The following is a 13,332-nucleotide window of genomic DNA, read 5'->3' on the forward strand; positions in this document are numbered from 1 at the left end:
TTTTCAGTAACCCCAAAAATACACCGAAATGGTCAAAGATGCCTATCCCTGTGAGATGACGTGTGGTGACTAAAGCTTTTTCAGACCCCCGACCTTGTCAGTCAGACCACAGACCACAGACTACAGACCTTGTCAGACATTGTCAGTCTCAGATACCACACTCCAGGTGTCAAACCACCGGTCACAGACCGACATCTCAGATACTGACGTTACACCGGCACGTGTTGTCTGATCTTACAGAGTAGAAATCTCCAACCGTCTCAAAATGTCTTGTCAAGGGTGGGGAGGTTTGGTCGTCCTGTCAAACAGCTCATGACACCACGCTCCAACGTCTAAAGAACAACTGCTTGATCAAATCAGAGTACACCTCCTAACAATATGTGAGAACCAAACCGCAGAGTGTCGCCATCTCCTGCAGGCACACTTGTATTTCACACCTTATGCACACCACATGAACCATGAACCACATGAACCACATGAAGAGCATATGAGCCTTCAGTGAGCACTCCTCAGACATGATGCCCCTCATCAGACATGAAGGAGCGAGGACATTTCTAATTGAGGTGTCAGTACACAGCGATTTTGGCCTAAACAACACGGAAATCAATAAAATGACCAAATATCAAGATCTCAAAAATTAAGTAAAATATATTGGAAGCTGCAGAGCGTCAAAGTTATTCCAATGATAGTTCGAGCAACGGGAATGAAAAAGAAGAACCTCACAGAGATCTTAAAGACCATCCCTGGGATTATAACTACATTCAACTACAGTTAGAAGCTCTCTGGGGTTCTATGACAATCCTGAAAAGAGCCCTCGGAAAAAAGTTTAAGAACAAGAAAACTTCACTTCATGCTACTGTACACATACTGTTACATCACGCCCACAGGGCACAGCAGCTAGTGCACTGGTAACCTGGAGGGCATCACGGCAGAAAATAAATTAGAACTGCACTTGGCAGAGCGCACACCTCCGCCAGGCTGAACAGTTTATGATTTGTATCCCACTGATAGGCCAGATCTGGATTCGGACCTGAAACAAAATCTGATCGGCCTGTTCCTGTCACCTAACCAACTCGTCCACAACTTTTTTTTAAATACCATTTTAATATATCTCTTTTGGCCCGATCTCCCAATTGTGAAGAATCACTTTAAGAATTATACTAGCCGGATCCGAATCTTCACCAAAATCGAATCATTTGGTCCTTGTCACATGCACTACCTCTCCGCCAAATTTCGTCCGAATCTGTCCACAACTTTCCTGAGGCGTCATGCCCACAGATAGACAGACAGCCAAACAAACAGTCAGGCAGAGGGTCGAGCTTGGATTCGAATCTTAAGCCCATTCCAACCTGTGATCCCGATGTTTCCCAGGCAGGGCGACTCAATAATGTGTGAGCCATCCCTCGGATAGACGTTAGACACACTAATTCTGCCGGAATTGGTCGGTGGTCGTTAAAGGTCCCACGGTGTTCCTGGCAAGCGAGCTATCGCCGGCACCCCCGGCTTCCACATGAAAGGGGCACTGAATCATCGGCACAGCTGCACATTGTCGTCCGAACCTCCGCTCATCTGATTAACAGTCCACATTCTATACTCCACTGATCTTTGTCTGAGTTAATTTGCATCTCTGCCTCACGTGAGAACCCATTAACTTTGTTAATAGTACAACTTCAAACTCTGTAATCTAACACTACGAATTTACGTAAATGTATTTAACTTCATTTACAATTTTGGTCGCGCCCGTCACACTGCCAACTCGATGCTCGCTCCGTTCCACGTACTCTGAATCGCAACATGCCCTGCACTGCACATAAGGGGGAGTTACTGTTTTTGTTATGAGCGGGACGAGGTGGAGCGGGCGAACCCGGGCATTTTGTTCGTACGTGGCTCTCTTGGCCGCTCGGTCCGCACGGTCATTACCTTGGGAGATTAGCGACCCCTGTTCGCGTGAGTGTGAATTGCATTGTAGCTACAATTGCGAGCGCACTAGGTTCCTGTATTGCTTGAAGTAAGGCTGCGATCAGGTTGCCGTGTTTTACAGGTGAACCCCCTGAGGTGAGAAACCCTCTCATTTCCCATATTTTACCTGAGTCGTGTGCGACGCCCCAGGCGTAGGCGGAGTCCGTGTAAATTGTGGCGGAGCGTCTCGCAGCCAATTCACATGCGCGCGTAGTTCGGCTTGCTGGGCAGAATAACGTCATCCATGAACAATGAAAACAATAATTTCATTAACATTGAAATGCAATGAATTAACAGCCTTACCTGGGCGGTCGTTGTCCGCATCTTTCTCATCCTCCGATCCACCTGAAGAGCGCTGATTCTCCACATTGGGTGGGGGCCTTGCCCAACCCTGGTTAGGTTCCAACTCGCGTACTGGGGCACTGGCCCCTTTTAGTGGGGCAAATTAGCATAACAATTGTGCATTTTGTGAGGAAAGCACCAAATTTGGCACACTAGTAGACGATCATATTATGAAAAGATCTGGATATTGGGCCATCTCAGATTCAGAGATTTGATTTTTGCAAGATTTCGATTCGATTGGGATCGAAGAGAACACCTTCTTCGTCTTCTGTACAGTGAAGTCGCCAGCCCTGCATTCTCTAGCTACATCTGGGTGCTTCATTGGGAGTGCAACCATGTCCCTCAGGTGAACAGGGACCCACCTGGCATAGTGTGTGTGGTCTAAGGCATGGAACCATGGGACCAGTTCCGTCAGGGCATCAAGGTACATCGTGAATGAAGCCTGCCGCAGAGAACGCATGTAGACCAGTACCAACATCTCTAGTTCCAGCACAGTTGCCCAGTACTGAAAGTTGGGAATGTCTTCTCCTCTCTGGTGACACCAGTCTTCGAACTCAGGCAGGTCTTCTGCATCATCAGCATATGTCATACAGTGGCGTTCATACGCACGGTGTTGCAGGATGTGCAGTGCCGCTGCAGTGATTTGATGAGCTCTTCTTGTGCGGGTGACGTGGGCAGCTCGCAGGAAGGAGTCGGCCGTCCCTGGCGTTGCAATCTCAGCTTGCAAATCTGCAAAATCTGCAAATCTTGCAAAAATCAAATCTCTGAATCTGAGATGGCCCAATATCCAGATCTTTTCATAATATGATAGTCTACTAGTGTGCCAAATTTGGTGCTTTCCTCACAAAATGCACAATTGTTATGCTATATGTAGCTCAGCTGCCGGACTATTTCCAATATCCAGGAAAATCGTCTTGTTGATGCCGACAGATCGCTCCCCCAACTAACATTTGATAAGCCTCCTGTTTAATCTCTTCCACAGCTTCTGCATCCACAGCGCACGATTGGTGGCATTGTATGGCCGAAGCGCACGATTGGTGGCATTGCATGGCCGAAGCGCACGATTGGTGGCATTGCATGGCCGAAGCGCACGATTGGTGGCATTGCATGGCCGAAGCGCACGATTGGTGGCATTGCATGGCCGAAGCGCACGATTGGTGGCATTGCATGGCCGAAGTGCACGATTGGTGGCATTGCATGGCCGAAGCACACGATTGGTGGCATTGCATGGCCAAAGCGCACGATTGTTGGCATTGCATGGCCGAAGCGCACGATTGGTGGCATTGCATGGCCGAAGCGCACGATTGGTGGCATTGTATGGCCGAAGTGCACGATTGGTGGCATTGCATGGCTGAAGCGCACGATTGGTGGCATTGCCTGGCCGAAGCGCACGATACTTGACATTGCATGGCCGAAGCGCACGATTGGTGGCATTGCATGGCCGAAGCGCACCATTGGTGGCATTGCATGGCCGAAGCGCACGATTGGTGGCATTGCATGGCCGAAGCGCACGATTGGTGGCATTGCATGGCTGAAGCGCACGATTGGTGGCATTGCATGGCCGAAGCGCACGATTGGTGGCATTGCATGGCCGAAGCGCATGATTGGTGGCATTGCATGGCCGAAGCGCACGATTGGTGGCATTGCATGGCCGAAGCACACGATTGGTGGCATTGCATGGCCGAGGCGCACGATTGGTGGCATTGCATGGCCGAGGCGCACGATTGGTGGCATTGCATGGCCGAAGCCAGATTCTGTGCCGTGGTTTGCACCGCCCATCCTAAAATAGGAGCTTTCAGTCGTTTCTTAATTCCTGGGCGAAGTCCTTCTACAAAAAAGTTATTGAGTAATTGATCTGGGGGGCCCTCGATTCCAAGGAGCCCCCCATATGTGCTCATTATCGTTTTAAGTCGAGTCAAAAATTTATCTTGCTTGTTCTCCAGCCTTTTGTTCACAATGCCTGATTTTTCCCCAGTCTACATAATTCGGTCGGACTTCTTCATGGATGGCGTCTATCAGCCGACCCAAGCGAGCTGCGTAGTCTCCTTCTGTCTCGGTGCTTCGTGGGGCCATCTGCCATGCTACAGTTGCCTTTACCTTTCTCCATATCTTTTCTGGGAGGATACGGTCCATCATAATGACCACATCCCAATGTGTCGGTTGATGAGTGAGCACGAATTCGTACAGGTGTTGTCTTAACCTATCTGGGTCATCGAGGCATCCCCGAAGAATGGCTGACAGGGATTGTAAGTCTCGGTACTTTGTTCCATGGCCGGCCGGTGTATGTATCTGGGAGGTAGCTCTCCTCGTTGTGCCGTCACTGCACGGCCTGCTTCCGTCATGATCATCGGGGCTATAATTTGTGGCCTATGGTCTGTTTTCGGTCTTGTCCCTATCAATTGAGCATACAATCCCGCTTGGGGATCTGGTCTGTACACAGCTTAAGGTTGAGAGGGGGCCCCGCTCTCTTCCCCAGGCTCTGTCACCTTATTGTTTTCCTGCGTCACTATCATTTGTTTCTGTAACACAGATATCTGTTCTTTAGTCGTCTCGAGTTCGCCTTTAAAACCTGCGCATTTTGAGTCCATCTCTCGTTTGGCACATTCTTCCAGCCATTGGCTGCAAGCCTCCCAGTCATTCCCTTTATGCTTTTTCCTTTCGTCCCTCTTTTTTAGAGCTTGCCTTAGATTAGTCAACCGTGATCTTTGGAATGTCCCTTCAGTGGGAAAACACGGCCCTTTGTCCCACGGTCAGTCTGACCCACTCATGTACGTATTGTACACAACCTTCCCCAAAAGTGTCCAACATATATCCCACCGGAGTATCTGAAGATGAACGACCAGGTATCCCCGGTCGCCCATTCTGGTTTCCCTTCTTTTTTTTTATCCTTATTTCTCTTTTAGTGAGGTCACTACAGAATATTTACTGTAGTCCTTAGTCACAGGTTTTCTCTTTCCTTCAAGGTCCCACCTTGATTTCTTTTTTTACACCTGAGGTCGCACCTCCCTTATTCACTGTAGTCCGAAGTCACAGGTTTCTCTTTTCTTCAAGGTCCCACCTTGATTTCCTTTTACACCTTGATACCTAAGATCCTATCTTAGTTCCTCAAAATTTGTCCTGCTCCTCATAAAACGGCTCAATCCCGGTTCAGATCCACGCAAAACTATGGAAAGGTTTCTAGTTTGCCTGGAGATGACAGCACGTTTCTCTTTGAGAAATTAAAAGGACTCTCACCTTTTGCTAAGTTGCGGGTACCTTGAGACAATTGCTGCCACCTCAAGACGTCGTCTGTTCCCTTGTCCACAGCCTTGGTTGATCCGAGTCACGGCACCAAAATGTCGGGGTTCGTTGTCCGCTGTTCAATAAGAACTTAGGACAAACGCCTTGAGAATATGAGCCGCTTTTATTACGGAGCCGTCACAACACGTGCGGGAGATAGGAGGGCACGAAACTGGCCGTCCTTTCTCGAAATATATTTCCCAGTGAGCTTCATTTTATAAGCAGGCAAGAACAACATTGTAAGTGTTTCACTCCAAGAGTTATGCCACGCACCCACAGTGCTACGCATACAATCTTGAAGGTCAGATTCCAACACGAAACGGCCTGTTCTCCTGAAAAACCCACAATGTGTTTTAAAATCTTCAGATAAGCAGAGAGAAACACAGACCAGCTTTGTGGTCACAACAACAAATGCAAGAGAAAAAGATCACAGAGCATGACATATGCATCTTCAGCAGACTAATGAGGAAAGGTTTGATAAAGCAATCATCAGCTCCCACATCATTAAGTGTATCCAAAATGAAAGATCACTTCGTAACTTTTCTGTATTTTTCTAATCATTAGGATACGTCTCTCCGTGTCCACTTTTACCTGTTTTGTTACATATATTTAAAGTGTAATCATTTGCCAAATGCAACTTCTTGTACAGGTACTTCTTGTACAGGTCATTAATGTACAAAGTAGCTCGACCTGTGTATATTAGGTTGTTGCTTCTGTCTAAGCATATTTAATATTACAGTGTGGCGGACACAAAAGCCCACTGGCGTGGTGACATCATTCCACGCACCAAGTGGGCGGTGGCCACGCCCGAGGGGTAGGCGTGGCCTCATGATATACACCGGGCGACCAGCCCGGAGCAGTTCAGTGTTACAGTGTGCTCTTACAATAAAGACGTTTATATGTTACCGCTTGTCCGCTTCCTCCTTGCTCACAAGCAGCGCGCGTAACGCCGCGCTTTACTGGTGACCCTCGACGTTGGATCTGCCGTAGCGATCCTTCCGAACACGACGCCATTGCAATGGCCAACGACAAGGCAATGGCGATTAAACTTCCCGAATTTTGGGAGGCCCAGGCCGAAGTCTGGTTCGTTCAAGCCAAAGCCCAATTTCAGCTTCGGCGCCTCACCAACGACGACCTGCGCTACTGCCATGTCGTCGCCTCCCTCGGGCCCGGCACGGCCGCTCGAGTTGTGTCCGTCCTTCGCCACCCACCGGACGGCCACAAGTACGAGGCACTCAAGCGGCTACTCCTAGCCACGTTCGGCCTCACGGACGACGCACGGGCCGACCGCCTCCTGGATCTCCCCGAGCTCGGTGAGACGCGCCCGTCGGTCCGAATGGACCATATGCTGTCACTGTTGGGCGACGAAGCCCCCGGTTCGCTATTCCGGGTGCTTTTCCGGCGCCAACTTCCAGCGCAGGTTCGCCTCGCGTTGGCCGGGACCGAGCTAACGGAACCCCGAGCATTGGCAGCCGAGGCGGACAGGTACTTCGCCGCTTCGGACACGCAGGCGAGCGTCGGCGTGGCCGTCACGGCCCTCGACGCTGATGTTCAGCAGCATGTTCCACAGCATCAGCCTCTACAGCACGCTGATGTTCAGCAGCATGCTGATACGCACCTCGTGAACGCCGCCACGCCCCGCCCACCGCCGCGGCGAAAACCGCCACTGCGGGGAAACCCGCCAACTCCACCGGCCTGGCAGAGCCAGCCGCGCTCCTCCAGCTCCACCACCTGGTGCTGGTTCCACGCCAAGTTCGGCCACGAAGCTCGGCGGTGTCATCCGCCGTGCTCCTTCAACGGGTCGGGAAACGCCCGGGCCGGCGCTCAATAGTGGCGATGAGCGCCGGCCGTTCGAGCAGCCTGCTGTTCATAACGGACACCTTCTCCGGGCGCCGTTACCTGTGCGACACGGGAGCGCAGGTGAGTGTCATTCCCGCCGGCACGTCAGACAAGCACGCCGCGGGTGGGGGCCCCGCGCTGCTTGCCGCGAACGGGACGCCCATCCGTACGTACGGAAAACGCTGCCTCTCTCTGCGGTTTGGAGGGCAGGTTTTCCGATGGACGTTCGTCACCGCCGACGTGCCCATGGCACTGCTTGGCGTGGACTTCCTGTGCGCTAATGGGCTCCTGGTCGACATCAAGCGCAGATGGCTTGTCCAGGCCGAGACGTTGAGCTCGCTCGCTTGTGCATTGCCCAGCTCAACGAGCGGCTTGCCAAGTGGCTTGCCGAACGATTCGGTTCCGGCCACGTTGGTCTGTACGCTTCCGGCAGCGGACGCATTCACCCGCCTCCTCGCCGGCTTCCCGGCACTCACGCGGCCCACCTTCTCGGCGGGGGCCGTCAAGCACGGGGTGGCCCATCACATCCCCACCGTCGGGCCACCGGTCTACGCCCGGGCACGCCGCCTCGAGCCGACGAAGCTGGCAGTGGCAAAAGCGGCGTTCGGTACCCTGGAGCGACTCGGCATCGTTCGGTGCTCAGAGAGCTCTTGGGCGTCGCCGCTGCACATCGTGCCGAAGCCCGGCGGGGGATGGCGACCGTGCGGGGACTATCGCCGTCTCAATGACGCCACGACTCCCGACCGCTACCCCGTCCCCCACATTCAGGACTTTTCTGCCCGTTTGGCGGGCAGGTCCTTCTTCTCGAAGGTGGACCTCATACGCGGCTACCATCAGGTCCCCGTCAGGCCGGAGGACGTCCCGAAGACGGCGGTCATCACGCCATTCGGACTCTTCGAGTTCCTGCGCATGCCCTTCGGTCTGAAGAATGCGGCTCAGGCGTTCCAGCGACTGATGGACAGCGTCCTGCGCGACTTGGATTTTGTCTACGTCTACCTGGACGATATCCTCGTCCCCAGCGCATCCCGCGAAGAGCACCTACGCCACCTCCGCACGCTCTTCGAACGCCTGGGCCAGCATGGCCTGATTGTGAACCCCGCAAAGTGCCGGTTCGGCGCCGCCACAATCGATTTTCTGGGGCACGGTGTCACCAGGCACGGAGCCGTCCCCCTGCCGGCCAAGGTGGAGGCGGTGAAGGGGTTTCCGCGCCCCCGCACGATCAGAGGGCTGCAGGAGTTCCTGGGCATGGTGAACTTTTACCATCGGTTCCTGCCCCGTATCGCCCAGCTCCTGCGCCCCCTGCACGAAGCTCTCCGAGGTAAGCTGGGCAAAGGCGACGTTACCTGGACCGAGCAGATGGACACGGCGTTCACGGGCGTGAAGCTCGCCTTGGCTAACGCCACCATGCTCGCGCACCCGGCGCCCGATGCACCGATCGCCCTCACCACCGATGCCTCGGACTACGCGGTGGGCGCGGTGCACGAACAATGGGTGCGTGGAGTTTGGCAACCGCTGGCATTCTTTAGCCGGCAGCTTCGCCCGCCCGAACGCCGTTACAGTACCTTCGACCGCGAGTTGCTCGGACTTCACTTGGCGGTCAGGCACTTCCGCCATCTGCTCGAGGGCCGGGCGTTCACTGCCTTCGTCGACCACAAGCCGCTGATCTTTGCGATGGGCAAGGTCACCGAGCCGTGGTCGGCCGAGCAGTGTCACCGAGCAGTGTCACCTCTCGGCCGTGTCCGAGTACACGACGGACATCCAGCACGTCGCGGTGAAGGACAACCCGGTGGCGGATTGCCTTTCCTGGGCCGTCGCCCACGCAGTCCACCTCGGCATCGACTATGCCCGGATGGCAGCAGACCAGGCCGCTGACCCCAACGTCCAGGCCTTGCGGACCGCCGTCACGGGCCTCCGCATCACCGAGGTGCCGTTCGACGGCGCGGGTGCGGCCCTCTTGTGCGACGTCTCCCTCGGGCGTCCTCGCCCCATCGTGCCTGCGGGCTGGCAGCGCCAGGTGTTTGACGCCATCCACGGCCTGTTCCACCCGGGCACGAGGGCCTCCCAAAGGCTGATCGCCGACAAGTTCATCTGGCATGGCCTCCGGAAGGCCGTCCGCGGCTGGGCCAGGACGTGCCTCGCGTGCCAGCGCGCCAAGGTGCACCAGCACACCCAGGCCCCGTTGGCCCCGTTCACGGTGCCGGAACGCCGGTTTGACCACGTCCACGTGGACCTGGTGGGACCTCTGCCCCCCTCGCGGGGTTTCACCTATGTCCTCACCATGGTGGACCGCACCACCCTTTGGTCGGAGGCCGTGCCCTTGGCGTCGACAACGGCGGCCGATGTCGCGCAGGCTTTCATCGCCACCTGGGTCGCCCGGTTCGGCGCCCCCTCAGACATCTCATCTGACCGCGGCCCCCAGTTCACCTCGGAGCTCTGGGGGGCGGTTGCGCAGGGGCTCGGGGTCCGGCTGCACCGAACCACGGCCTACCACCCCCAGGCTAACGGCCTGTGTGAGCGATTTCACCGCTCATTGAAGGCCGCGCTCCGGGCCACCGTCCGCGACGGCGGCTGGGTCGACAGGCCCCCCTGGGTCCTGCTGGGCCTCCGGACAGCGCCCAAGGAGGACCTGCGTGCATCCGCGGTGGAGTTGGTCTTCGGGCAACCGCTGCGGGTGCCGGGCGAGTTCCTCCCCGACTCCACGGCACCATGGTCCGCGGCACAGCAGCGCTCCGCTCTGCAAGAGACCGCCCAGAGGTTTGCCCCGGTGCCAACGGCATGCCACGGGCACCCACCGACACACGTCGCCCCGGAGCTTCGCACGGCGGAGTACGTCTTCGTCCGCCACGATGCCCATCAGACACCACTGCGGCCCCCGTACGACGGGCCTTTCCGCGTGCTGGAGACCGGGGCGAAGCACTTCACCCTGGACATCGGCGGTACTCCTGACCGCGTTTCGGTAGACCGCCTCAAGCCGGCCCACCTCGATGTGGACCATCCACCGCCAGTGGCCCGACCCCCACGTCAGGGCCGCCCTCCTGCGGGCGGACCCCCGGCACCGCCCAGCCCCACCGCCACGCCGCCCCCCGGTCCTGCACCCATCCCAGGGGCAGCCAGGGGCATCCCACCTGGCATCCCTGCACCCCGGACACCGCCGATCGCCAGGGGGCGCTTCGGCCGGGTCATTCGTCTGCCCCGCAAACTGGCCCTCCAGGTGCGCGGGAATTCTGGGGGGGCGCGTGTGGCGGACACAAAAGCCCACTGGCGTGGTGACATCATTCCACGCACCAAGTGGGCGGTGGCCACGCCCGAGGGGTAGGCGTGGCCTCATGATATACACCGGGCGACCAGCCCGGAGCAGTTCAGTGTTACAGTGTGCTCTTACAATAAAGACGTTTATATGTTACCGCTTGTCCGCTTCCTCCTTGCTCACAAGCAGCGCGCGTAACGTCGCGCTTTAACAGCATTATTTATCTCAGATATAAATCGTAAAGTTTTAAAGGACAGTCAAGTTATTTGACAAATGTTATTCGCTTTGGACCAAACCATTTCATGTAAATAGAGGGGGGGGATTGTCACCGTACTCGCAAGCCGTTCGCTTTGGACCAAACCATTGCATGTAAATAGAGGGGGGGGATTGTCACCGTACTCGCAAGCCGTTCGCTTTGGACCAAACCATTTCATGTAAATAGAGGGGGGGGATATAATTTTAGATATAGATATAGTACGGGCAATGCCCTAGTAGTTTCAAAACGCAAAAGAATGCACAGCATGAGCAATAATAGGGTGGAGAAACCATCAGCAACAGTAACAACAACAACAAGCTGAAGGTAAAAAGAGAAGAAGAAGAATATGAATTATTCCAAATCCAACAGGTTACGTGGCAGCCGGCAGCACCATGGCCAAAGAAAGCGGCGCATATTCAGGTGAGGATTACCGGTCGCACTTCCAACCTCGGGAATACTTCAGGAATAACCTTGGAGGTCCACAGAGACCGCAGGAGGGCAACTTCCTACCTTGGCCGCTGAAGAAGCTGCATAAGGTGAGTTTGTTGAACACAATGAATATATATATACCGTAAAATTCGGACTATTTGCCGCAACTTTTTCCCTCAACTTCGACCTCTGCGGCTAAAATAACGATGCGGCTTGTTCATGGAATTTTATGGAATGGTTTATGGAATGAGGGCCCACATTACTGATACCGTAAAATAAGCAATCAGATCGACTAACTCCATCCCAGCAGTGATCCCAGGCGGCACGACCAAATATCTTCAACCTCTTGATATCAGTGTTAATTTCAAAGTAGCACTGCGTGTCGAATGGGAAACATGGATGACCAGTGGCCAAAAAATCTTTTACCAAAACTGGACGTATGCGACGAGCAAGCTTCGCGGAGGTCTGTCAATGGATTTGACAGCGTGGGGAAAAGTAAAACAATCTACGATCGTCAACAGCTTTCGCAAAGCTGAACTCTTGTATGTCGCAGACGACAGAGAAGCCACCAGCTCCAGCCAGCAAGACTCGGATTCATCCGACAGTGAAAAAGAGGCCGGGTCAGCGATGCAGCCATAGCAGAAGAAGCTGTGCTTCTGTTGTTCAACTCCGACACTGAAGACGAAGCTTTCAGTGGCTTCAGTGGAAATGATGACGACGACGAATAAATGTGACTACCGGTATTTTTTGATTGTGTGTATTATTGTGTATCTTTGGTGTAGCTGTATTTTTATTTTTGTGTTGCTTTGTCACTGAATTTGTGATTGAATTTGTGCTTTGCGCGCGTCTGACAAGTTTCTGTGTCTGTCGAGTTTCTCACTTTTTGTGGTTAATTTTCGGACGTTTTTGCGCTTGGGTTTTTTGTGCAACATTTGCGGCTATAAACCAGTGCGGCTTGTGTGTGTTTAAATTCCAGATTTTTTTTAAAATTTAGGGGATGCGGTTTATATAACGATGCGCTCAATGGTCCGAAATTTACGGTATATATATATATATATATATATATATATATATATATATATATATATATATACATATATATATTTATATATATTTATATATATTTATATATATATATATATATATATATATATATATATATATATATATATATATATATATACATATATATACATATATATATATATTGTGGATATGAGAATGGTGTTTTTTTTATTGTGTTTTTATTGTATAGTACATTGTAAAAATATCGCCCTCCTTCCTCCAGTTGTGTATAAAGGTCAAAGTGCGTCCCGTAATTAGGTCATAAACAATCACGTTTAGCCAATCATAGATTTCCTCCTTGTTGGTAGTTATTTCCCTATTCTGTGTATTAGGCTAAGGATTTGTCTTCCATTAATTAATACTCCATTGCACCGAATTCAGACAAGGTAGATTCCCTGCACATTCCCCTTTCCTCAATTGCCAACTGCATTGAGCGGTTCCTGAATTCTGCTGCAGCTGTGGGTTGTTGTTTTCGCTCCAAGACTCCATTAGCCACGAGGTCGGCTCGGAGCCAAAGGTGGGAGGAGTCGGCCCAGCGCCGGGGACACGGTGTGGTCTAGCCAACGCCCCCTCTAAGGGCGGGGTCGGTGAGCCCTCGCGACCAATCAGGGCCGAGGCGAGCTCACCGATGGGCGTGTCCTAGCGGCTGGCGGCTTGATCGCCGGGGGGCGATATAAAGTGCGTGCGCATGCGTCAGGATGGTGGTTAGTAGTTGGTTGTTGGTGGCTGAAAGAAGAGACAGCAAGCTTTTTGAGAGAGGGGTTGGTGGTTGGTGGCTGAAAGTACCGTTGCTGCTGAAGGAGGAAGGGTTGAGGAAGAAAGAGAGTGGCGTTGGAGGAGGACGAGTTGAGTGTGGCGTTAAGTGGCATTAAAGTGGAGCTGAAGAGCCCGGGGTCCAGCGCGACATGCCCATCCG

At 53.3% G+C, this 13,332-nt stretch overlaps 1 protein-coding gene across 1 annotated transcript in view; it reads left to right on the forward strand.

The window, feature by feature from the left end:
* The first annotated feature begins 11,258 nt into the window (after positions 1 to 11,258).
* LOC137432122 (nicotinamide N-methyltransferase-like) overlaps positions 11,259 to 13,332 on the forward strand; it is an 81,914-nt gene continuing 79,840 nt past the window's right edge. Inside the window, exon 1 of the mRNA XM_068123843.2 lies at positions 11,259 to 11,458. Within this exon, the coding sequence (XP_067979944.2) occupies positions 11,315 to 11,458 (144 nt within the window). The 5' untranslated portion in view covers positions 11,259 to 11,314. The remainder of the gene's footprint in view (positions 11,459 to 13,332) is intronic.

This window comes from Myxine glutinosa, chromosome 8, assembly GCF_964187855.1.
Source record: "Myxine glutinosa chromosome 8, kmMyxGlut1.1, whole genome shotgun sequence".
Lineage (NCBI taxonomy): Eukaryota > Metazoa > Chordata > Myxini > Myxiniformes > Myxinidae > Myxine > Myxine glutinosa.